This window comes from Lissotriton helveticus, chromosome 2_1 (genome assembly GCF_964261635.1).
Source record: "Lissotriton helveticus chromosome 2_1, aLisHel1.1, whole genome shotgun sequence".
In the NCBI taxonomy this organism is placed as follows: domain Eukaryota; kingdom Metazoa; phylum Chordata; class Amphibia; order Caudata; family Salamandridae; genus Lissotriton; species Lissotriton helveticus.
Window position 1 is genome coordinate 1,557,388,804 of NC_136059.1, and position 27,309 is coordinate 1,557,416,112.

The 27,309-nt window shown below is 45.1% G+C and overlaps 1 protein-coding gene across 1 annotated transcript in view; it reads right to left on the bottom strand.

Annotated features, from left to right (window-relative positions):
* Positions 1–27,309, bottom strand: part of LOC144818783 (glyoxylate reductase/hydroxypyruvate reductase-like) — a 228,384-nt gene that overhangs the window by 138,475 nt on the left and 62,600 nt on the right. The window contains exon 3 of the mRNA XM_078676526.1: positions 1,321–1,393. Within this exon, the coding sequence (XP_078532652.1) occupies positions 1,321–1,393 (73 nt within the window). The remainder of the gene's footprint in view (positions 1–1,320; positions 1,394–27,309) is intronic.

Consider the following 27,309-nt stretch of genomic DNA (forward strand, 5'->3'; position numbering starts at 1 on the left):
TGATTGTATTATTAGCGTTAGCATGATACCATTCTTTTTATACAATCCATGGGGTTTCCACTATTAACCCCTTCTGTTGGCCGACGGGAGCACTCCCTTCCTAGTGCTGCGAACGAACAAAGGCCGACGCAGCCCCGCCCACTTATTAGAACGCCCGCACCGCGGCGGAATTGCCGCCACGGTTAAGGCGTTAACTTAGGGCCTAATTTTGAGTTGTTGGATGCAGGACCTCTGGCAAATGCCAAAATGTTGCAGGTGCCCCATCCATGTTATTGGGAATCCATAGAGGCCCTATACACTGTAAATAGAATCGACAGACATCAACTATTTTTGGCAAATGTCCTGTATTTGCCAAACTCCATATACAGTCCTAAGACGCATCTGCAGACGCATATTTTAAATCTGCAGATGCATGCCATCAACTCTTGATAGGCTAAAGCATACTCAGGTGCTTTAGCTTAATTGTTGTGTCTATGCTCTACACTCTATGATCCCCTTTTACTGTGCTTCAATGGATTATTTGATTTCTCCCACACTTCACTTTATGGCTGTTGTTTTCTTGATAAGTCTTGTTAGTTGGCAGGAAGAGAGGAGGACACATGCTATTCCTAATATTTATTATTTCATGATACTCACTTCGTCGGGAACACTTCAAATAATCAAACTGTGTAAATGACTCTGCTCTACGGTCGATCTTCTTCCAGGGACCCTTGAATTATGCTTTCTACATTATTCTTATGTTATAGATTCTTCATGTTCACAATCTATCGTCCTGATGATGATCTAAAAAATCTGAGATCGAAACGCCGTCGACCCCATGCACAACAAAAAACTCCTTTACTGCTAAAATGTATGCCAGGAGTTTTTACTATTGTTGTCAATGCGATGTATATATTTTAAATATCAGCTTCACTTGTCACACCACACACCTTTCACTTTTTTGTGAGCACTTGAACTATACTTCTAAAAGCTCTTTTGATATATTAATAATAATAAATGCTTTATTATGTCAATTTCCATTTTGTGTCCAGTCGTACAATTTTAAACTACCAACTATTGCTTTAATTCTGACGATTATTGACTAAAATGTGCTATGCCGTAGGCAAATAGATTAACACTCTCTCCAATTATGGTTGTTATGCTAAAAGGACCAATTGACCACCTATGAACCATTGTTTTCCTAACATTATCGACTACCCCAGGTTCAAGTATTAGGGCACCCTTGTCTTTTAATACATTGTCTCTTGGAGGACATTTCAGAAGCAGAGAGCTGTGTAATGGTCTACAGCCAAGCCCAAATATTTGGAACCTACCACTTACCGTTTCTTCAAATCTTCAAGCGACAGGTGATCATATCCCACAGACATGGTGCTGACCACTTTGAGACTGGGTCCTATAATTGACACAGAAAATATGTGATTACTCACACAGCATACATGACACGGACCCTAAAGTTAATTGCTACTGCAAGTAGGATTCTATGAATACAGTTCTGACAGTGATACCACTTCGTGCACATATGTTCTTCTATACAAGCCTATTCTAAAATATACAGTGCCACTGCAGGTATTACTATGTAAACGTAAACGAAGCATATGCATATATATCTGTTATTACTCTAACACTGGTGCTTTTAAGTAAGTCTAAGCACAAAAGGACTGTAAGTTCCTGCTCTTTCCACCATCTTGATCCCCAATTAAAACTGATAAGACTTTACTAAAGAGGTTAAAGATCTACCATAGCTAGGCAAATGCTTCGTTTAAGCTTGTGAAATAGCACCCCTTTAGCCTCAAACTCATCTTCTTTGATGGCTATCTCTTCAAGGGTTGGGTCAATGTGTATTGTAATGTCACATCTTTCTCCTATTAGATGATACTTTATATGTCCTCTATGAACTCATCCTTGCACTAACAGGGTCATATGGGTTCTTGAGAATGCCACCTCTTTTGAGTGAACAAAGACCTTTGCCAATGGACAAATAACATCCAGAAGTCTACACTGACTGATACGATTTTAATTCTTTATTTATATCTTACCTAATCTTGTCTTGTTTTAGCTTGTCTTGACCTGACCTGACCTGTATTGTCTTGTCTTGTCTTCTCTTCTCATCCTTTCTTATCTAATAGTGTTGTATCTTATTTTATCCCATCTTTAAAACCAACATTTCAAGTTGTAACACTTTTGGCTAAAGTATCAACCTCCACATTGTGCCATCTTCTCTATCTAGCATCCATCTCGATCACCAGATCTTGCTATAGATCTGTTTATCTGAATCTTTCACGTTCAAAAATACCTCTTTTTTATGGCGTTGGTGATCACAAGCCTACCTGAACACGTAGGCTTAGTAAGAGAACATTCATGGGTTCTGCATATTTTTTAATAAATGCTTCACAACACTTTTAACCGTGAAGAGTTTAGCTGTTTAATAATTTGAGTGACTCAGTGGGCTTTTTAGCATCAACTAAGCATTTCATAATATTAAAAATATGTAATTAAATAAGTCCAATCCAATCCAATCAGAAATTTGTATAGCGCGCTACTCACCCAGAGGGTCTCAAGGCGCTTAAGGGGGAGGGGTTCACTATTGATCGAACAGCCAGGTTTTGAGTTGTTTTCTAAAGGAGAGGTGGTCCTGGGTAAGACGGAGGTGGGTGGGGAGGGAGTTCCAGGTCTTCGCCGCCAGGTAGGAGAAGGATCTTCCTCCCATGGTGGCTCTTCGGATGCGTGGAATCGTGGCGAGGGCTTGATTGGATGATCGCAGTTGGCGGGTGGGAGTGTGAAAGGTTAGGCGATTGTTGAGGTATTTGGGTCCTAGGTCGTGGAGGGCCTTGTGTGCGTGGGTGAGGAGACGGAACGTGATTCTTTTGCTGACGGGGAGCCAGTGAAGGTCTCTTAGGTGTTCGGCTATGTGGCTTTGCCGAGGTATGTCCAGGATGAGTCGAGCGGAGGCGTTCTGGATGCGTTGAAGTCTTTTCTGCAGTTTGGCTGTGGTTCCGGTGTAGAGGGTGTTACCGTAGTCCAGTCGGCTGGTGACAAGTGCTTGGGTGACCGTCTTCCTTGTTTCGATGGGGATCCATCTGAAGATCTTTCGGAGCATGCGTAGGATGTTAAAACATAATGATGAGACGGTGTTGACTTGTCTGGTCATCGAGAGGGAGGAGTCTAGGATGAAGCCCAGGTTGCGAGCATGGTCCGTTGGTTTGGGTGCGCTGCCAAGGACCGGGGGCCACCGGGAGTCGTCCCAGGCAGAGGGGGATGATCCTAGGATGAGGACTTCTGTCTTGTCTGAGTTCAGTTTTAGGGCGCTGTTCTTCATCCACTCGGCTACTTCTTTCATCCCTTCGTGTAGGTTGGTTCTGGCGGTGGTTGGGTCTTTGGTGAGGGAGAGGATTAGCTGAGTGTCGTCCGCGTAGGAGATGATGTTTAGGTTGTGTTGGTGTGCGATGGATGCGAGGGGGCTCATGTAGACGTTGAAGAGGGTGGGGCTGAGTGATGATCCTTGTGGTACGCCGCAGATGACTTTGGTGGCCTCTGATCTGAAAGGTGGGAGGCAGACTCTCCGGGTTCTTCCGGCTAGGAACGAGATGATCCAATCCAATGCCTTATTTTGTATCCCAACGTTTCTGAGGCGTTGTACTAGGGTGCGGTGGCAAACTGTGTAGAACGCTGCGGAGAGGTCCAGGAGGATGAGGGCCGTTGTTTCCCCGTTGTCGAGTAGGGTTCGGATGTCGTCTGTGGCTGCGATGAGGGCGGTCTCGGTGCTGTGGTTGGCTCGGAAGCCGGACTGTGAAGGGTCGAGGGAACCGTTAGACTCAAGGAAGGCGGCGAGCTGCTTGTTGACGGTCTTCTCTATGACTTTGGCGGGGAATGGGAGGAGCGAGATGGGGCGGTAGTTCTTAAGTTCGGTGGGGTCTGCTGAAGGTTTCTTCAGAAGGGCGCTGAGTTCGGCATGCTTCCAGCTCTCCGGGAAGGTCGCGGTGTTGAAGGAGCAGTTGATGATGTCCCGGAGTTGGGGTGCGATGGCGGAGTCGGCCTTGTTGAAGATGTGATGGGGGCATGGGTCGGTAGGCGATCCGGAATGGATGGAGTTCATCATGCGGATGGTGTCTTCGGTGCTGATTGGGGTCCAGGCGCAGAGGGTGGCGGTGGGGAGTTTTGGTTCAGTGGTAGGGGCAGTGGTCTGGTCGCCGAAGCTGTTGTGTATGTCTGCGATCTTGCTGTGAAAGAACGAGGCGAGAGAGTCGCAGAGGTCTTGAGAGGGAGTGATGTCGTTGTTGCCGGCGCTGGGATTGGTGAGCTCTTTGACGATGCTGAAGAGTTCCTTGCTGTTGTGGGCGTTGTTGTCTAGTCGATCCTTAAATGCTGACTTCTTGGTGGTGCTGATCAGCTGGTGGTGTTTGAGGGTGGCGTTCTTGAGGGCGATCATGTTGTCTGTGGTTGGGTTTCTTCGCCAGGCTTTCTCGAGGGTGCGGCAGTTCTTTTTGGAGTTCTTGAGGTCGTCGTTGAACCAGGAGGCTTTTTTGCTTCCACTGTGCGAGATTGATGGCTGCTTCATTTGGGTCCATTGAACTGGCGGGAGCGTTTTGATTCAATGAAGTGGTGAGCTGGTCGGCGGTAATTTTGTTCCAGTTTCTGCGGGGGGCCTGTTGCGGGAAGTGGTGAGTTGTGTTCTTTCTGAAGCTGAAGTGGACGCAGCTGTGGTCTGTCCAGTGGAGTCCGGTGGAGTGGCTGAAGGAGATGTGCTTGCTGGAGGAGAAGATTGAGTCGAGCGTGTGTCCGGCGTAGTGGGTGGGGGTGTTCACCAGTTGTTTGAGTCCGAGATTGGCGAGGTTGTCCAGCAGGGTGGTGGTGTTGTTGTCGTTGTAATTCTCCAGGTGGAAGTTGAGGTCCCCTAGGAGAATGTAGTCAACGGAGGGGAGGGCGTGTCGGCTGACAAAGTCAGTGATGTCTTCGCTGAATTGTGTGCGGGGTCCTGGGGGTCTGTAAATTAGGGTGCCTCTCAGTGTGGTCTTGGGGTCGGTGTGTATCTGGAAGTGAAGGTGTTCGGTGGCTGTGAGGGTGTCGTCGGAATTGGTCGAGATGCGGATGGTGTTCTTGTGGACGATTGCGATGCCTCCTCCTGTTTGGTTGATGCGGTCCCTTCGGATGATCTTGTATCCGTCCGGGATGGCTATGGCGATGTCGGGTGCTGATGAGGCGTTCATCCAGGTTTCCGTGAGATAGGTGACGTCCGGAGTTATGGTGTCGGGTAGGTTCCATAGTTCAATGGCGTGTCTGTGGACCAAACGGGTGTTGAGCAGGATGCACTTCAGGTGGTTATTGTTGGAGCTCTGTTTGGCGTGTGCGGTTGTAGTGTGGGTCCTGATGCAGCAGAACTTGCAGGCTTGGCAGGTGAAGGGTCCATGGGTGCGTCCTGGGGCGGCTCGGTGGCAATCGGGGAGTCGGCCGGTGTTGAGTGCAGTGAGGGTTGCGGCGTCGTATGTTTTGCGGGAGGGTTGGCCTCTGCAGGAGCCAGGGGGTCTAGCGCTGCGCGCGGTCCAGGCGCGGACGGGCGGAGACGGGCTTACCTTTGGCCTGTCTTCGGCGCGCATAGGGCGCGCCCGCTTTGCATGAACGCTGCACGTTTGCCACTCTGTCATAAGTGGAGAGTGGAGGGGGGCGAAGCGAGGGAGGAGCAGCTGGGAGGTGGGAGCGGGGTGGCGAGGTCCGGGGATGCTGGAGGGAACGGGGGTGGGGCCGCGGGGGAGCAACGGCAGGGAGCGGGGAGGGTTAAGAAGCACAACAAATGGCACCAAAACAATGCAGGCGAGATCGGGGGCACAATCTGGCACAAATACAGGTTAATAAACAATATCGATACGATATCAGGCACAATTGCAGGCGAGATCGGGGGCACAAGTAAGGCACACCAAGGAGCGAGTGGAGCGACCGGTTCTGACCAGGTCAGGACGGTCACCGTCACCAAGTAAAAGCTGTCAGTAAACTATGCCCTTTTCAAGATGGTACAAGGGTAAATGGAGCACCTTTTATTTCTTTATTTTGGTCAATTTAGACCATAAAAGCACTTGTATAAAAAAAGATAAAATGAATTACAAATATACAAAAATCGAGAGTCTATCGTAGTCCCAAGCTAATATGCAGCAGCTATGTAAGCCAAAGAAACAAAACTTTAAAATACATTTAAATAGGTTTGGTTCTACAATTATGTTTCAGTCCCAATAGTAACACACCAGCCAACTTCTCAGCTACAATCCCACTAGGATCAGGTTTCCTAAAAACAAAAACAAAAAAAACAATCTTCATTCTCACAAAAGCTTTCATGAGTCCTACAATGTCCATACCCAAGTGAGAAGAGATCCTCGGGAGAGGGGAGGGGGTAGAAGTGCCAGGAATAATGTGTTTCAAGTGGATGTACAATCTGAGTCAAAGGGCCAGTAAGGGCTTCTGGTCGCTGTAAAATATCACTGTCAGGTATCCCATTTCTGTCACAGTGGATATATGTCATAGGAATGAATGAAAACTTGGTTAAGTACAAATATGAAGTGATTATGAGTTACCTAAAATAAAGCACAATAAATGTTTAATTTAATAAGAAACTTGAGTAAAACATACCATAATGAGAAAAATCCCTGACAACAACCCTGCCATGCACTAATCCATACCAAAACCATAATCAAAACTCTGACCCTAGGAATAATCCTAAACCATTATTTAACTAGTATCCTAACACTGGCCACTATCTTTGGCACATTCCTGAACCTTAAAACGACCCTAAACATACTCCTGTCACTGACCATAAACCTAACACCAGACTGCTTAATCATTTCTAAGCAAATACACAGTTTACATATTTAGTGGAGTTAATCATAATACAAATTTGTCATTATCAATTTTTTCATTAAACTTGCAAAAGTTTACTTGCTGTCATAATTTGGTCTTCATGCCACCGGATGCCTGTCAAGTTATCTCCCATTACACTATTAACTCCTTCCAGGAGTTTTGCAGAATGGAAGTGTAGCTCTGGAACATATTGGTGAAAATTCCCAAAACTATGTGACTCTCATGAAACTATATGGTAACGAATCTTATCTTCCTTACATGAACCCTAACTAGGATGCCTCTTGAAACACACTATTCAAATTCACATGAAATATGCAATCCGACAAAGAAGCACAGGACGTAAAGGCACTGTAATGGGAAAATGTCAATCTATGCATCGCAAATTTCTGCCTATGCTTTCCCCAGATTTCCTCGTCTTTCTTAATCTATTTTACCCCAAGGAGTTTGACTCAAAAATCTATGCAAGTCCTAGAGCTACGGGGAGTGACAGGCCCCGCCAAGTCCTACTTTTCAGGAGTTCTGGTAGGGATCTCCAAGAAGGGTGATGGGAGTGGTCCCAGAAAACTCTCGGGAAGAAGTTGTAACAAGGAGACTGTCATACCAAGGCTAGATATAATGGCCCAAGCTATGTATTTATGTATGTTTGTACATAACAACACAAACTTAGTTACAAAGCAGTCAAGAACTATACAGAACCATGTAAATATGGAACAAGAAGTGGTTTAGCTGGGGGGGCACGAACGTAGTGAATAGGTAGAGCTACAAGGTGTGGAAAATGAGATGTATAATAATAATAATAATAATAATAATAATAATAATAATGAGTAGTGTAAGAGTGATACCCATAACAGATAGTGAAACCTCTCTTCAACATCAGGACCCACTACATCATGACATCATTGACCAGGCCACTTTTAAATCCCGAATAGTGTATGCAATAACAAATGGACAATAGTTTACAACATTATTTGATTACTACCAGACCACCTCGTAGATACCACACTCATGGAAAGGCGCCATGTTACACCCAATCTGTAAAGGAGGAGCAAGATCAGATCCAAAAGATTACAGGCTGATAGCCCCCTCGACAATGACGCCAAATACTATGCCAGTCTGTTGCTGGAAGACCTAACGCTATTGGGGGAACAAAATCAGTTAATACCCTTTAATTAAATGGGGTTTGTGGCTAAATCAGGGACATTAACCAACTTAACAGCAATACCAGCCCTGATGGACAAAGCAACAGCCTCAAAATCTTTAATACACTGTTGCTTTGGCGACTTCATGGCGGCGTTTGATCGCGTTCCAAGGGCCTCCTTGTGGGCTAAGCTACAGAGATGGGGGAAAACCCGGATCCTCTTAGAGGCTATAATTCAGCTCCATTCTGATACATGGATCTCCATTAAAATGAGTGAAGGAACTCATATTTCCAGGAAAATAATGACATCATAAGGAGTTTAACAGGGGTATGTGCTAGCTCCCATACTTTTAAATTTATTTATTGCAGATTTATTGTAGTTCATTGATGCCATCAACAGTCACTCCCCAAAAATAGGTGCCACCCTGATCAGTAACCTGCTGTATGCCAATAATCTTGCTCTGTTCAGTTGCACAAGGGTCAGCCTTCTATGGCTTCTTGAGTAGCTGTTTATTTACACAACTGCCAATAAATTGGAGATGAACTTGACCAAAAACTAGGTTGTAACATATGGGCTAAAAAAATACCAAGGAGGAGGAATGTCCTACAGTGGAAGAAACATCACGATGGAACAGTCCTACAAGTATCTATGGGTTCACATTGACACTAGATGTTGCTTCGTGAAACAACGACAAGAGGCAGGAGAAAAAGCCCTGATGCTACAGATGACACTATCAAAACTAGCGAAACAGTTACTGGTCCCAAGTATGCCTCCACTAATAGCAGTCGTGAGGGTTAAAAGTCTCCCCTCTTTAACCTACGGCAGGCAAATCATGCTAGGAAAAGACTACAGCCTGTTGAATAAACTCATTGCTGAGAGCTATTAACAAGTGGTTTGTCTACCGAAATATTCATCCCCTGCCCAGGTCAGACTCGAATTTGGCCTTTCAGACCAATGGGAGGCAGGGGCTGGTGCCTATCTTAACCTGTGCAATAAGTTACCAAGATACATACAATTTTTTTTACAATAAGGGACCTAGGGAAACAATATTTAAAGACCAGGCAGTGTCCTATCCCCAATCCACAACTAAAACAACAACAAAAAAGCATTGCTATGGTTTGAAATTAGCTGTAGCCAGTCAGGTAAAGTACACCGTCGGTTTCAAGAAGACTGCCTTCAGCTCCTGGAAGCAAAAGACCTCTGGGACAGTAATCCAACATAACAACATTTCAAAGTGAGCACAAGAAAGTGCATTCACCTCTGGTCATTTCACTCAGACAGGGCACAACTCAGAAAATGCAGACAAGTCTGGTCAATTATTACCGGGTATTAGCCAGCCATCACAGCATCATATTTTCCCAGCACGTGCACCGTTCACTGGAAGATACGATTCATAGCCCTTAGGTTAGGGGAGTGGCCTTGCTTTAAAAACTTACATAGTTGATGTCGTCAAGGGGCTGTGGTAACTGCGAGGAATCATTTGAACACATAGTATGCCTTTTCCCAGCTATGCTGAATGAATGCAGGGCTCATCTACGAAGAGAATGGAACAAACAGGGAACTCGTACCTGTCGGTGAGCCCTCTTTGCCTCTTTAAATCCCGACAACACAGTCTTGAACATTTTGTTGACTAGGTTTGACACCACTGCAGCCAAAATGTTATATCGGGAGGGGGTTTAAAATGTTGTTTACTGTATAAGTTATAAGTGACCAGCTGCATCTAACAACAACACCACCAGATGAGGTCTTAGATTACTACAATCTCGAGGGTGTCAGCCATGAGGACTGTTTTCCTGCAATCAAAGGCAACCGTTTTCCTGGTAATTAGGAACATATTACAGCAGCCCTAGCAGAGGTAATTGAAGGGATACATTCAAGGTTCAGGATCTGTACTCCAAGCAAAAAAACAAAAGAGGGACCCTGAGAACGCTGGTTCTGGGGGGAATCCAATCCAGGGAAAATACAGAAAAGAAAACGAGGGAGATCCCCCACTAAAAATTATATGAATGGGTAATAACTCCAAATATAAATATGTCACCCACAGAAAGAACCGATTTTACAATTGTTTATTCATTTCCATATAGAAATTAATTTCTTTTTTTTGCATATTTTTAGTACATTGCCATATAATACTGTCTCAGGCCTTTGCCGTGTCAGAAAAACACAGAAGACGCTACATAGTGCCTGCTCTGAATCTAAAAAGAAGAGACCTCTCCAACCTTGAGAGTTTCAGATCTAACTAAAAAGCCAGCTCTCCTGTTGCTAATGAAATGAAATAGTTACGAACAGAATACTATCTAAAGTCCTCCTCCAATCTAAATTAAGGTCCGAATGTAAGATAAAAGGGGAACTAGTTAGTGGAAGATTCAAAAGCCACCTGCAAATCCTTTTTTCTTCGACCTGAATGGGGAAAACATTGTGGTACTCACATACCCCCACTCCTTTAGACGCTCTGGGAACATACTGCAGGTTGTAAATTGTAACACAAGGGGAAATAAGGCACTTGAGTGGGATTAAATGGAGACCCGGCTGCCCAACCTAGTTTCATGCGTGCTGCGTTAACCTGGGGTTGCCAAGACTTGGGGGAAACGAAAAGTAACACAAAGATAATGAATATTCTGCACAGAACTCAGAGAATGATCTTTCAACTTTAAGGACGACAGATTTCTCCTTTCAGACGCGCATGCATGATTTCCCATAATTGGTAAACATATCTAAACTACCCATACATTTAAAAAAAAGGACTCTACCAAAATACGTAAGGCGCTGGGCGTCCTAGCCATTAAGATGGCATTGTTGTGTATAATAACGCAAGGACTAATAAGTTGCCAATTTTTGGTATGTCTCTTGTGGAAGTAGACAAATGGGTGCTTAGTTCATTGATATAAATGATAAAAAGCAGAGGTGCCAAAAAGACCCCCTGACGTACCCCATTAGCAGGAGGGAAAGCATCTGTGGTTTCTCCTGCTCAGCCATGGTAAACCATGGCCCCTATATTCTCATGTAATGTATACAAAGAAAGGACAGGGGAACTTCCACCCCAGAGCTATCAAAATCAACCATAGCTTGGCCCTATTAACACAGTTGAATATGGAAGATAGATCCATAAAGGACTGGTACAGCGGGCAACGCCTGGAGATGGTATATTTGCCCTCAATCAAGTGCAAGTTCAGGCACTGCTCCACTGTACCTAGCCCTGGGCGAAAGCCAGGCTGACATGGAGACCGGATATTATTATCACTGGCCCAGCCCTGCAAATGATTAAACAATGAGGCATATCGGCCTGTAACATTTGGGGGATCCTAGGTCCCTTTTAAAAAAAATAAATTGGAATGATTATTGAGCAGGGCCCAGGAATTCAAAACCCTACTACTCAAAAAGTTATGAAATATGTTTGTGGGCAAGGGACACCAGGTATCTAAGTCACACTTAAGTAAGTCCATGGGGATCCTGTCGGGCCCCAGGACTTTACCACTTGAATGTCAGATGGCTTCATCCACCTCTTGAAGAGAAATCTCGAATGGAAGGTGAATTAGCCAAATGCACAAGTAGCCTATCGTTACATAACTTATCCCGGGACAGCTGGTAAATGGAGGTAAAATGCTTGAGCCATTTCGAACCCGATATGTTGCAGATTAAGACATTGTCAGAATACTTTACTGTTATTCTGGGAAGCTGCCAATTTCAACTTTTTCCAATCCTGTTTACTCAGGAAATTCTTTCCCTCCTTAACAGAATGTTTATAATCCCTCCTGGCCTCCCTACCCTCCTCAACATCTATTGGGCACCCGGAGAGAGTCTACCTCAGATGGCGATTGGCTACTGAACAATTTGAGTCAAACCAGCGTGAATGGGCTAGGGTGAGACGATGGGGTTTCAGCAAGTGACCCTTAAAGCAGGGGCATAAGAATTGATAGCAAACAGAATCTCCCCAGAATCCCCTTTTAAAGACCCCATAAACACGTCAGATGGGTGTTAAGAAGAAAACCAAGCATAGATCTAGGATCCTTTTGAAACCAAACCAATCTGAGCCCATCTCCCAAATGCCGATTAATTTCGGTTCCTACTGAGGTGGTCATCCGTGCCCAAGGGAAGGACCCCTTCCATTGACAAAGCGTTGTGATTCACCCAATTGGGTCTTAATGATAGAACTGTTAGAGCACCAATGCAGAAGGTTCCTAGGGACAAATATGTAATCAATAACAGATGCGAGTGTGGTACTAGACCCAATAGGCTTCAGGCTCATTATAGAACAAAACAACTCCTCAAAAAGAAGTCTAAAGAATTAGTAAAATTATTATTATAAAAGTTAACCAAATAGAAATAAAAAGAACCCTAGATGTCCTTACTAAGCAATGCCTGGTATGCAGGGCTACCTGAGTCAATGATTGATACTTCTACCCTGAGATTTTAATTATTCTCATATTGAGAGGCCACTCTTAGCTCCTCCATGAGAAGAGGGCATAGGAGGGCGAGAGTAACAGGAAAACCTATGCATGAAATCGATGTGATAACCTAGGTTTCCTGCAAAACAATAAAATCCAATCTAACAATAAAATCCGGCCAATCTGGCTTTAGGATCCTATTTTTTAACTCTGCCATGTGACCGCTCAGAAGTGAGAAAGAATAGCCGGACCTAACCAACCCTACATCAAACCCCATCTCCGTAGTTACAAGCCCCCTAGATACATCACTAAACAGACTACTGCGGAGAGGAGGTTGCAGCAGTCAATGGAATTCAGATAAGATGTCAAATCAGATCCCTAAAGGAACATTAAAAAGGACATTGGTGTTAACGGAGGAGATGACAGAGGCACTAATTGGAATAAGGACTGATCTCGCCCCCAAAGTGCCATCGGACCTTCCCCCCTATTTTGCCAGAGAATGCAATTTCTGGAGAGGTGCATATAAAAAGCGCAGTTTGTGAAAATAAACAAGAGGGAAGGACTATAGAGCTCACAGAAATGGAGCTACTCAATTTCATGCCCAATGTAGCCCAAGCAACTGTCGGTTTAAAATTGATGATAACACAGTCTCCTTGGGAAATAATAGGGCCCGGACATATCCAACCAATCCTTCGAGTGAACAGGATTTACTCAGAAAGAGCAAAAAGAAAGTCCCTATGATGCACTAACCAATCCAGTACCTTGTTGCTTAAGTCCCCGTATGACTCCTCACAATGTTTCCGTAAAGGGGGGTACACTAGTCAAAACCACAACATAAGGACATCCCGCTGGGGGAAGATTTATAATAGACCGATTACAGAGCAAATCAGAGTTGGGAGCTTTAGCTGTAGCCACAGGAATGGTCGCAGATGTATGGGTGGCCAGAGCGGTTAGATGAACAAGGTGTGCAGGGGCTCTGGATAGTGGTAGCAATCCTGCCGGCATTGAAAGTTGCTCATTGATTGGGTTTTGTTGCCGGATTGGGGCCATAGAACTTGGCGTAATGTCAACTGGAGGGTTTTGCGGATGCAGGGATTGTTGTGCCAGGAAGGACTTGAGCTGGAATTCAATAGCTCCCAAACGAGCTAAAATTGGAGAGAGCTCAGTCTGTACCAGAGCCTTAATTTTAGTGATGCAATCATCGATAAATATCTCTTTCCGTCCGAGATCGAATAAAGGTGCAGACGTGCCTGTCTCTGAGGTCTCCAAAAGCTGGAACAAAGGGCTCCCTTGAACCAACATTGATGCATTATCTGGCTGTGTATCTGTCTGTATGGTTGCATTTGATACTCTACACTGCAACCCCCTCTTAATTTTTTTACCCTTGGCAGGCGCTTTATGCCCTCCAGTAATTAAAAAAGCAGTCTTTCTGACCCGCACAAGATTGGGATTTGAGCAAGTAGCAGGAGGGCTGGGAAGAAGATCCAGGGATGCTTCATCCACGGGTGCTGGGTTGATACAGAAATTCAGGGACAGCCTCCTCTCAGTGAGGGCTATTTCCACACATTTGTCCCCCACTGCCCTCGCCAGCATCGAAATACACTTCATTGGGGAAGCAGGGCAGGCAAGGCACCAGACGCTTTTCTTTTCACAATTTTTTAATTTATTTAATGAGTTTTATATAGCGCTGGCTAGACCCAAAAGTATCAAAGCGCTTTACATGAGGGATCACAAAGTTACAAAATTAAATCAGTTAACAGGTTACATAAGTTACCAGTAAAACTTTTAAAGAGCATAGGAGATGTGATAAGTGGAGTGTAGAAGGGTAATGGGGTAGGGTGAAGGGGTGGTGGGGATATACGATGGCGAGACAAAGGAAAGTCTGCCCCAAGTCCGGCTGGGTAGGTGAGGGCCTACGGGGAAGTCCACGGCCCATCTCCTTTTTAGCTATCAGGTAGCTCCACCGGGCATCGGCCAAATAGCAAGGTCTTGATTAAAAATAAAATAAAAACATTTTAAAGAGCATAGGAAGATGAGATACATGGGGCTTTGAAGGGCAGGGTGAAGGGTAAAAGGGTAGAAGGAGAATATGACGGAGAGGCGAAGGAAAAGTCCGCCCAAAGTCCGGCTGGTTTGGGACGACTGACGGGGAAGTCCACAACCCATCTCTTCTTTAGCTAACAGGTAGCTCCACCGGGAATCGGTCAGCTAGCTAGGTCTCAGCGGTTGGAGAAAGATCTCAAAATGTATGGCATGATGGGTGAGCCAGGTGGGGGAGGAAGGTGGGGGAGAACCCCTAGCCTCGCTGGAGTAAGCTCGATGAGCCAGTCCATTTAGTCCGGTGTGGGTGGAGGGGCTTCTCTATTTGCTTCAGTCCGGTTGAGCGGGAAGGGGGTAGGTGGAGGAAGGGCTTCGAGAGTGAGGAATAGAAGGTAGGAGCCTAGTTGTTTAGTCTATTTGTGTAGAGGCCATGTCGAGGACAGGCACCCGGGTATTTTGAGATCCCTCGACCGCTGCCTTCTGATGATTCTAGAGGACAGGGTAAACTGCATTAGTAGTCTCTACAGATTCAATTGGCCCCATCAGTACCTGCTTTAGTAGAAATCTTGAGTGGCTCGCATGGCTGCCATGTTGGAATCAGGCATCCTCCTCCACAAGTGTATTCTCGCCTGATCACTGCACCGCAGGGGAAGCTCCTGATAATCTGCCATGTGTAGTGTGGCCCAAGCGGTCGGGGATTCGTGCCGTGCAAGGGAGGTACTTGGTGTTAAGTTTTGATGAGGGGGTATGGGGAGGACGGCCGTGTGTGCTCGGGTGATGTCGCAGGGCCGAAGTTACCTGCCATAGCTACATCATAGGCGCCATCTTAGGGCCAGGCCCCGCTCTGGGGAGGATTCTCGTGCTGGTGGAATCAGATTTGTGCAAAATGACGCTCATTACAATAAGCGGACACAGTCTTACTTAGAATATTGGAACGTGTTGCTGATCTGAACAGCACAGCTCCGCACAGAAAGATAGTGCGCTTCTCGAACACCCAAGATGCCATTCCAGGGTCAGGCAACTTAAATTGATGACTGCGGCACGGCCAGCAAACACTGGTCATGTAATTATGCATTGTCGGAGAACAAAGTCGGCAAAAACCTCACGAAGCGGGCGTTCAGGAGGGTAATCAGGATGCTACTCAATAACCTGTGCTGGCTCCACTGATGTACCTCGCAATCCACCACCCCAAGAAGCCGCATTACTTTGTCCAATGAGGACGCAGTGGAGACTTAGCTTCAATCAGGTGATCATCAGGCCTGTGTAGCGTCAGGGCTTCAGGGGGGCATGACAGATGTGAATGCAAGCTGCCAGCAAAAAGAGTATATTTATCACAGAGAAGTCCCGTCAGCAAAAGTCAAGGGTCCCCACATTCACCTGGCTCAGACTTGGCTCTGAGGCTGTGGAAACTTGAGAACAAGGTCCCACCCCAGCATCAATCCAAGGAAGAGGTGCGGACGGGGGCTGAATTCAAAAGTGTACCCGGATATAAAGAACATCTTTCCAAAGGTGCCAAGCAGCATCCAACCACAGAGCCAGGGGTGCCCTGCTCTGCCTTTACTTGGCGCTAACAGGTGCAGGATGGGCTCATTCTTGGCCCAGCCTTTGCTCGGGTGCAAGTGCAGGTGTGGGCAGGTGTGGGCAATCAAGGAGCCTCCTCAGCCCCAAGGCTCCTGGGACTCGTAGTCCTGAATTCTGCTGCTGTTTTCAGCCTGTGCTGCGGGTGATAAAGGTGCGCTTTATAGCACCAATCAGGATGACAGGTGTGAGCAATCAAGTGGCCTCTTCCTCAGCTCCAATGCTCCTGGGACTCATAGTCGCTAATTCTGTAGCTGTTCAACTCCTGCGCTGATCAGTGATGAAGGTGCCCTATATATATATATGTCACAATTAATTGACAATTTATAATTTCTATACCCCTGTATTGGATATAACACCATTCCAAAATGGCGCCTTTATTGGCGTGTGAGGGTTGAGTCCTATGTCAGTGTCAATGATTGTTCGAAGCTTTATCAACTTGCTGTTTGTTTGTCACGAGTGACACACTGACGAAGGCTCACGCCGAAACGCGTCTTGTGCTTCTTTCCCCTTAATAATAAATCACCGTGCATCCTGATTCCTTGAGTGCTGCTTTTCTTTTCTTTTCTTGCCAACCGAGAGGAGCTTGAGCGAAATGTTATGCGGCGTCCCACGAGCCGCTAGCAGCACCCGTTCGTGAGTGCACAGACCCACGTGGGAGTTGAGCGTTTTCCGAGGAGGAGTTACGCTGTGCACCGCCGCCACCGCTGGGACGAGATCTAACTAATTTGATTGACCCGGGCTGAGGATATCGTGAGGAGAGCGCTGGAGAGACTTCTTGGAGGCTTCCTGGAGAGTCTACCAGAGCGCCTGATGAGAGACGCCTCTACCGGTGAGCCCCCCTTTCTTTGTTACACATGCGTGTAAAAAACAGCGGATGACTGGGCAGAACGCCGAAGGAACTACGGGATTGCACGGGACTGAGGGGAAACGCACTTAGTGTTGCGGTGTTGACACTAGCATTGCAACAAACGTAATGAGCAGCATGTTTTCAGACACTGAGCGCAACAATGCAGCTAAGGACATGTTTAAACGAAGGGAGGTGCCTGCGCAGGCAGTTACTCTGACACCAGCAGCACCCCAGAATTGCAAACTGAAAGAACTACTCACTAAGCTGGAAAGACTTCACGAGCGCGAAGTGCGCAAATGGTGGGAAGCCATAAGTTTAACGAATTATGTCGAAGAGCAGAGAGTACCAAGGGGTGTTAGAGTTCACACAGTACCCTCCTACGAACATCCTGACCCGCAGCTCTTAACGGACTGGTTTGAGCACACTGCATCCTACTGCGAAGGCACTCTGAAAATTCGAATCAAATACGCCTGGAGTGACAGGGAGAAGGCGTTGGCAGAAATTACATCAATTAATGAGGAACTAGAAAAAGAAGTGGATCCTGGACAGAGAGCATTAATATCCCAGATGAGAGATCAAATGAAGGCGAGACTCACCAAATATGAGCAGAAAATAAGAACGCGCAAACAAGAAAAATACGAACGCGACGCCAATGACTATCAGACGGGACGCGTATTGACATACGCCAAAAAATATGATGCTCCACGAAGGGCCCTCCAGAAGGGGACTGGGACTGTGACTGGCAATGGTATGCGTGCCAGTGCAACACCTGAGACAGAACCTGCTACCTCGGAGTCCGATCTCACGGAAAATGAGTCTGGAGATGAACAACAAGAGGCTGGTGGCCCAGGAAACCACAATGAAACTTATGCCATGCAAGGTGCTCGACCAAAGAGAACTCCTTTTCAGGAGGAGTTCGAAATTATCAGAAAGTCCTGGCTGCGCGATGGCAAGAACAAGCCGCCAGATGTGGATGCAACATCAGCAGCAGAAAAACAAGGAGGACGAGGAGGGCCGGTGGCGGGAAGAGGAGGCAGAAGCAACACAAGAGCCTCACGCTGGTCCAACCGCAGGGCGAGCAAGAAAAAACGAACACAGAGGAACAGGACCCCGACTACCAAACTAATCAAACCAATCTGACAGTAGTCAATCTAACAAAGAGAAACTTGACAGACGCTGAAACAGAAGTATTCAGCCTGGGCCTTACCTTCTGCCCCACCAATGATCTTGAATATACTCAAACAAGAATAGACTTGTTCCGCTTTACCAGGAAACTCAAACTCCACAAATATTTCAAACTACGTCCCCATTTGAAAGATCATAATAAAAAGGGCACAAGAATAACGGCTACTGACTCTCTCAGTAGCAGGGACCTGTCATCTATCGAGACCCTTGAGGACTTGCGCACAGAACAGGAACATGATGTGGGCAACTTAAATGCTGCACAACGTGCGATCCTCCAAGGAATCTAGCAGGATAGGGACGAAAGCATGTTCAAACCTGTCTCCACCTTTGTGCCACAATCACCATGGGACGCTGTGGACGTATTTACTGAGGCCATGAAGAACGACCTCTTACAATACAGGAAAGCGGCAAACCGCACTTCGAATCATAACATCACTGAACGCCCGCGAACGGCCTTGATGGACTTGACCAATGATAAAACTCTGGTGATCAAGCCCTCTGATAAAGGGGGGAATGTGGTCCTTATGAGTAGGGACCAATACAAAGGACAAGCACTGAGGCAACTTGCAGATAATAAATTCTATATGGAATGCACATCTGCGACATATCAAGAAAGTATCACACAATATGAGACACTAATACAAAAGTGGTACAGCCTCAAGATGCTGGGAAAAGATGAACATCTCTTCTTCAGGAACAATACCCCCATGACACCCACCTTCTATCACCTCCCCAAACTACATAAGAGTATGAATTGTCCTCCTGGTCGCCCAATCATTTCATCCATTGGCAGCTTAACGGAAAACATGTCACGTTTTGTGGACAATATACTGTTTCCTTTGGTGGTGAAACTAAAATCCTACATACGGGACACCAAAGACTTCCTAACGAGAATCCAGGAGTTAACATGGAGCCCTGGATATCTGCTTATGGTATTGGACATTACCAGCCTATACACACGTATAGAACATGGGCGAGGACTAGAAGCTGTCAGATATTTTCTTGAACAGCGGCAAATGAGATTTGCCAGACATAATGAAATGATCATCGAATTTGTCGAGTTCTGTCTGACTCACAATATTTTTCTTTTTGAGGACCAACTATACGTCCAGAGGTCCGGTACAGCGATGGGCAACTGCTTCGCCCCCAGCTACGTGAACTTGTTCGTTGGCTGGTGGGAGGAGCGGGTGCCTAGGAGCTGTACAGTGGGTCATGAGACTGGGGAGGTGATTTGCTGGCACCGTTACATAGACGATTTGTTTATTGTCTGGAACGGTGGGATGAACACAGCGGAGGAATTCATTAAGGTATTGAACACCAATGACCTCGACCTACACTTTTCGGGTTCGATTAGTCCGGTGGCAGCGGACTACTTGGATCTGAAGGTGTTCGTCGAGGGGGGCCACCTGCATACCACCCTCTATAGGAAGGAAACTGCTGGCAATTCGACACTCTTTGCCAGCAGTAGCCACCCTCCCCAATTAAAGAATAGCATTCCCTACGGAGAGCTACTTAGACTCCAAAGGAACTGCTCAAGGGACTCTGACTTCGAAGCGGCAGCTTCGGAATGTCTGGCACGCTTCTCCATCAGGGGATATGGTGAGAAACTATTGAATAACACACTCAAGAAGGTTAGAAGGGTAGAGAGGGCGACACTCCTGGCTACTGATAACCATGCTATAGGCAGAGAGAAGAAAGCCACAGGGAATGGAGGGAAGTTCAGATTGATCACCCCTTACTCATCAGGTGCCAAAGACTTAAAATCAATGCTCAACAAGAACTGGCATATACTACAAACAGATAGTTTACTTAAGGAGGATTTACCGGCACATCCTCTAATTACATTCAGTAGGGCAAGATCACTTGATGACATGTTGGTCTCCAGTCATCTGGAGAAACTTCCGCCCAAAACTAATACCTTGAAGCAAATGGCGGGATTCTTTCCCTGTGGGCACTGTAAGGCCTGTACAGGTAGTAGGAGAGTGTTATCATACACTATACCAGATACGGGAAAGACAGTGCCCATTAAGAAATTCATTACCTGCAGCTCCCAGTTTGTTGTATACTGTCTGCTCTGCCCATGTGGCCTTCGCTACATCGGCAGTACAATCAAAGAACTCAAACTGAGGGTGTTGGAACATCGCCGGGCAATCGAGAAGGTAGACAGCGCATATATTCGGTTGCCCGACATTTTGCAGAGGAACGCGGCAAAGATCGCAACAAGCTCCAATTCTTTGGGCTGGACATTGTTCCACCTAATGTTAGAGGAGGCGATCGATTGAGAAGACTCCGCAGGTTGGAATCAAGGTACATTATAGACCTTTCCACGAAACACCCGAGAGGACTTAATAGTGGGGAGGAATTGTCATTCCACTTAGGCAAGTGAGATTGAAACAACTATATCACCCTCTTGAAATGGTCTACTACCAGTATGTGATCTTTGCCCTTGATGTCTGTTGGTATGCCACGCACTGTTTCACTGCAATATCTAACTGCAATGTATATATTTCTGCACCTTTCTTTGTACAGTTGGATCCTTTTTATCCTTTTATCTTTTTGTCTTTTGCCTTGCACTTATTTTCCATCTACATAGTTCTTGCAGGGCTTTTGACATGTAGATAAATGTATATATGTACATATGTATATATGATGATTTATACCGTTATCATTATTATTTTTTTGTAACTGGCTGCATTGTTGTTCTCAGTATATGTTTTGTTTTGTTTTGTACTAGAATCATGAGTAGACACTTTGTATATAGGACACTAGCCGATCCACTGCTTTATTGACTGTCACAATTAATTGACAATTTATAATTTCTATACCCCTGTATTGGATATAACACCATTCCAAAATGGCGCCTTTATTGGCGTGTGAGGGTTGAGTCCTATGTCAGTGTCAATGATTGTTCAAAGCTTTATCAACTTGCTGTTTGTTTGTCACGAGTGACACACTGACGAAGGCTCACGCCGAAACGCGTCTTGTGCTTTTTTCCCCTTAATAATAAATCACCGTGCATCCTGATTCCTTGAGTGCTGCTTTTCCTTTCTTTTCTTTTCTTGCCAACCGAGAGGAGCTTGAGCGAAATATATATATATATATATATTCACTGAAAAAACCATAGGTTTCAGGAGTTATATAGTTAGGAATTAGCTTTTAAAAAACCTTTGAAATTCACTCAAAAAACTATAAGTTTTAGTGGTGTTATAGTTAGCTGGACATTTTACTCATACAAAACCATTGAAATTGCTCCTATATAGTTAGTTGTACTAACTATATTTCGCGCACCCGCAATCCACTGCTGATGATGTCACATATTAGATCATTCATGACATGGTCAGTGACATCACTGATGACATCTTAAATGACGGTGCAGTCCTACATTTGAAATAAATTACCTGCAATCCATGCAAGGTGTCCGTGGTGTTTCTTCCTTAGCGGGGAAGTGCTGGATTTCGATATATATATATATATATATATACATTTAAATATATATAATAAACATGATATAATATAAATGTATATTTATTTATTTATTACTAAACAAAACAAGTGCTAAAGTGACCTTATAGTGAGGTCTGATAATAATTTAACACTTAAATTCACCAGTTACAGTAAACTGAAGTAACTGTAACTCGTGTCCCTGCTGTGCAGTGTTATCATCAATGATGTAACTTCAGTTGTCATCAGTGATGTTATCTGTGATGCATTAGAACATGTCATGAGTGTTGTAATATGTCAGGTCATAAAAAGTGCATAACGAGGGCGCAAGTTATACCTACTTCAAGCAACTATAACCGGTGAATTTCAGTGTTTGTTGTAGTTTAACGTTATGTTTTGATTGACAATTTCACCTAATTATAATGTCACTTTAAACTTAGCTTTTTTCAGTGAATGTCTGAGTTTTTTTAAATATAAAGCAAGATATCATTATCAGATCTAACTGTAACGTCACTTTAGCCTTTGGTTTTATCAGTGATTTCATTTTTTTAATAGACATCATAAATATATGGCATTTTAATTAAGGCAGACCTATTGACTTTGTCAAAGAGTTAGAACACCAACATATACAAAGCTACCCTATTGGCTTTAGCAAGAACTCAGCACATCGACCTATATAAAGCTAACCTATTAGCTTTGTCAAAAAATCACCACAATTATGCATCAATAGCCATATTCCAAAGTGATTCATATAAATACATACACTGGCAATAAAGCACTTATTTTCTCACAAATATTTAAAATAAAGTATTTTTATTCCAAACAATTTTAAAGGTGTGTATTAGTCTTTCTTTAACACTCTTCAGGCCACCATATGAATCCTTAGATTCAAACACAAGATATCCCAACACTGCAGCTGAAGAACATACAGCTCCACCTCAAAATGATTTACAAAAGTTGGTAAGCTCTCCAGGGGTAATGCATTCAATGACCCAGGAAAGTTACATTTTTTTTTAATGTTCTGAGGGGGGGGGGCTTCTGTGCAGCCTGCAGCCCACTAGAACATTTATAAAATGGTTAGGGGTACCGCCACCACTTCTTGTGGCACCACCAGTAATGAAAAATAAACATAAAAAGCCCTTGCAGGGCATTATCGGGTGCCCAAAGGCAGGAGAAATGAGGAGCTACTCCGCTCATTTCATATTCCTAGATTGCCAGGATATTAAAAAAAATATTGGTGCCTCAGTCTAAAACTGTGGGGTAATGTTTGACAATGTTCAGCAATCTGTCCCTCATCTTTTTGTGTTGCTGTATTCCCCCTCAGTGGGAAGGGTATGCCCAGACGTGGTTCTTGTGCTCATTTTGCCACTGGATTCAAGCTAGCCTGGCTGATATGGGGTGATACCCCAAAACCGGTCCCAGGATGCTTTTTTCGGGTCCAAAGGAGGACCTGGCTTGGAAGCTCAAGCTGGACTGTTTCCATGGGGAGAAGGGTCAAGACTGATTTGCATATGGCTGGGTCCAAACTGGGGTGGCATGGTGAGCAAAAAAACTATGGATTTAACCCAGATCTGTGATTGAGGGGTTGAATGCTTGACAATGTTCAGCATTCTTTTTGTGTTGCTATCAGTCAAAGACCGGGGCGCCCACAACATTTCCAACCATTAGGGCCCGCGTGTGGAGGCCCCTGGCCCCAGGGTCTCGCCGGCTCCTCTTAAGCAGCCCCTATTCTACAGGACTGCATAGGACCCGGAAACAGTTTTTAAGCATTTTTAGGTTGGGTGTCCTCGCCCCAACTGAGAAATCCAACGCTGGGGGCCATGGTGAGAGGCCCATGGCCCTCACTGCACCACCGGTTCCTGTGCTAGCATGCACCCATCCTGCAACATCTTTGTTAATGTTGACAGCAGCCAAACATATCTAATCTTTTGTTCTGTCAGGTCCACGCATCCACCATGGTCTGAAACATACATACATTTACACCAAATCACAAAATGTATGTGTTCGGGGTAAAGATCTACCTTTCTGCCAAATTTTGTGTAATTCTGATTAGCCATTTTTTTCATTCCCATAGGAAACAGATTGTTGTTATTGCTATTAATTTTGGCGCCATTTTACAAATTTTCATGGACCTTTCCAAAATTAAGGTTAATCCACATCAGCTCCTTCCTGTAAAACACGATTTCGCCATGCAATTTTCCATAGGAAAATTGAATAGCAATACAGAAAAAATGGCCGAATGAAATTATATCAGATTTGGCAGAAAGCTAGATCTCTTTACCCAGAAAGCGTGCTTTTTATTATTTGGTGTAAATCTGCTCAGTAGTTTTGGAGAAATTAAGGGTCAAAATGTACGTATATATAGAGACACAGTAGTGCCACAGAGCCAACAGATCTGATGATAAGGTCGATTGGCTGCCACCAACATTCACAAAGATCTCCTGCTAGTTTTTTAATTTTACAGTGGATCCGCTGCATTTCATAGCAGGGTGGGCTAGGGCCCCTGGGTCAATGTATTGTATTTTGTTTGGAGAGAGTCGTGTGCAGCCTGTTTCTTTGAGCCATTACAAGGCCCCGGAGATCATATCCCCCGGGCTGATTATATTTCATAGCAAGGAGGCGTGCAGCCCCCCTCCCGAGCCATTTACAGGCACATCGAACCCCTTCACCTGGGGTCGAAGTAATTTTTAAGGAGAGGATGTGTTCCCCTCCCCAAGGGGTAGAACGGCCCTGGGGACCCCATACCCTGGGGCCCGATGAGGAACAGTGTTCTGGGGACCCCCTCCCCTAGGACACTGTCTTATTCCCTTTCTGCCTTTCTGGGAGGATGCGGGCAGGGAATACAAATGTAATTCCCTGCCCGCATTCTCCCAGTCAGGTAACACATTTTTTGCTCTCGCTCAGCAGGAGCAGAAAGAAAAGCTGATCCTGCCGGGTGTGAGCAAAGGTAATTTCTGGCTAGGGGTACCGCCAACATGTTACAAATGTGTTGTGGGGGGCTGTAAGGAGTGCAGCCGCCTCCCAAGGCGTTTTTTGTTTTAAAAACTCCTGGGTTATTAAATGGATGACCCCTGTAGGGCTTGGCAATATTTCAATGAACTCCAAGTTGGAGCTGGATATACAGTGAACCGCCCTCCAATGGGCGATGTGGGACTTGTAGTCCGTGTCTCTTCCCTGTATGGGTGCGTATTCTGCCATTTCACAGCCCTGGATGGGCCCTCAGGATGCGGATGTCCATAGATCCCTTGGCTGCTGCTTCACAGTGGGCTCGGCGGCTTCCGGCCCGTGACCCCCTGTGTTTTTTCAGCGAAGGGGGAAACGGACCATAAGTCCCACATCGCCCATTGGAGGGCGGTTCACTGTATAATTAGTGGGAGTGACAAAGCATCAGAAACTCAAGTCGAGCCTCTGAAGACGAGCGTAGGCTCAGAAACGCGTCAGGCTTTTAACCGAGACATGAGAGGCTGCAGACTTGGATGCGGTGATGTCTTTTACCCGCTTAAATTAGGACTGCTGGATAAGTGCATTCCTTACCTGTGGGTACCTTCGAGCTATATATATATATATATATATATATATATATATATATATATATATATATATATATATATATATATCTAGGCTCACGGTCCGTCTGCTCTCCTTCACTCGCGGCCGGGTGCTTTCAATGGCGGGAGACGGTACCACGCCAGTCACAGACAAAGCTCAGATGCAAGAAGCATACAGCACTCACGGGGGACTGTTCCAATGTAGTTTATTGGACAAACACACACACTAAGACGCGTTTCGGCCACCGCCTTTCTCAATTAGATATATGTTTTCAGTGGAGTACAGCTCCTTTATATAGAGCACTCTACAACACCACTGACATGCTAAAATATTTCACCCTGCGTGTATGCTTTTCTAGCTGAGTTTTTAAAGCATAGGATTAGCACAGTGCCATCCATTCTGAGGTTTTCTACCTTTTATACGAACAATGGTGTTCTGGGGGCAAGCTAAGGCAACTACATGGATAATAGAGGGTTGGCGGAAGGGGCTGGGTGTAAGCATGAACATGGAAACAGAGTTGGCAAGAGTGGCAGGGGCAAGCACACGGAAAACAAAGGGCGGATGAGAAGGTCGCTAGCTTAGTATTTGTTTTAAATTTTAGCTGTGCCAAATCCCCTCCTGCCTGTCTTCTGCTCCCAACAGAGAAAGCTATGGGTGGGAATGGAGAGGACAGGTGAAAGGGGATGTGTAGCACATGGACAACTGTGCGCCGGAAGGTTTGAGGCAAGCACACGTACAATGGAGTGAGGGCGTCAGGGCCTAGGACAAAGCACACAGACAACAGTGGGTGGGAAGGTCGGTCGGGTGGCAAGCACACAGACAATTGAGGGTAGGCAGGAGAGGTTAAGGGCAAGCATGGGAACAGCAAGGGTAGGCTGGAGAGCAACAGAGAATGCGCATAGGACGGTTGGACTGAGGGCAACCACATGGACAATGGAGTGTGGGCGTAAGGTGCTGGGGCAAGTGAGCACATGGAAAACAGATGGTGGGCGGGAGGGGCAGGGGAAAGCACAAACACTTGAGCACAGGGTTCCTGGTCTAAATATTTCTTAATTGTGACAAACACTTTGTTCAAGGCACTGAATATTTGTCTGCCCGCCCGCAACGATTTCCCGCTAATGAAACTCAAACTCTCTTAAACAATGTACCTCCAACCAGAAGCCATCCACCACTTGGATAGCCTTGTGTCCTGTGTTGGCTGCTGACGTCACCTCTCTCCACAACAAAGATTGTTCTTTTTCGCTGAGACTACTCAATGCCACTTCAGACTTAGCTTATTCAACTGTGAGGGACTGTTGCTGGCCACTGAAGAATGTTATTTTCAAAACATTCTTAAGAATTTAAGGCACCTTTTCCACTGGGAAATTCTTATCTATATATACTTGCGAGACAGCATGCCATTTCACTTCATAAAAAATAAAAAGAGGAGTACCAACATTTAGAAATGTTTAGATATTTTACAATTTTCCATAGTGTTTTAGTTCATATCCATTGACTTATATGTTATTAGTTGGTCCCATTGATTTTAACTCCTTCACTGCCCTAGTGAGGCATCACATAGTCTTATGCACCCTTATTTCATATACATTACAGAATTGGAGACATTGACTCTGTAGTTATAGTTGCATAGCTAAATGATAATGATAAACACCATGACATTTCCATTAGAACAAATGGCGCTACTAGAGCAAAATCTGCTGTTTGTATTTTCAACAAGCTTAGATGAGGGGAAGGGCTCCAATCTATTATTGTTTTCATGAAAATCGTTTCAGTGATTTTTGTACAAAAGCTAAAAAAAAACACAAGTCAAATGAGCTAAAAATGTATAGCTATCTTGAATGCTGGGCTGGGAGCCTTGGACTTACAAAATCTATCAATAAAATTACAAAAGTGAAGAAATCTAATTGGACAAGGGAACTTTTTTTTCACTAAGCCGAAAGTGAGATCCCACTTTGTTTGGCTGGCCTCGACTGAAAATATCTGCTGTGACTGCACTGATGGATACAGGAATCATGAAGATCACGCACCTCCATGATAGAGGAAGTTAAAAAAGCACCCTGTTCAGGTCGAGCCTAGACTTGTTGTAGTGGAGTAGGGAATAGAAGCCGCGCTCACTCTCCGACCCATATTTACCATTGGCATGTGTCTTTTACCGTCCTAAATGCTGGCTTCTGATTCGTAAATAGGCTTGTTAATCCCTCCTTAGTACCACCTCCTCTTCATTTGTCACCTCCCATGGCGGCTGGCCCCTTTACTTCGGTTGTTACACAGTACATGTTATTGAGACTGTGAGCACTATTTT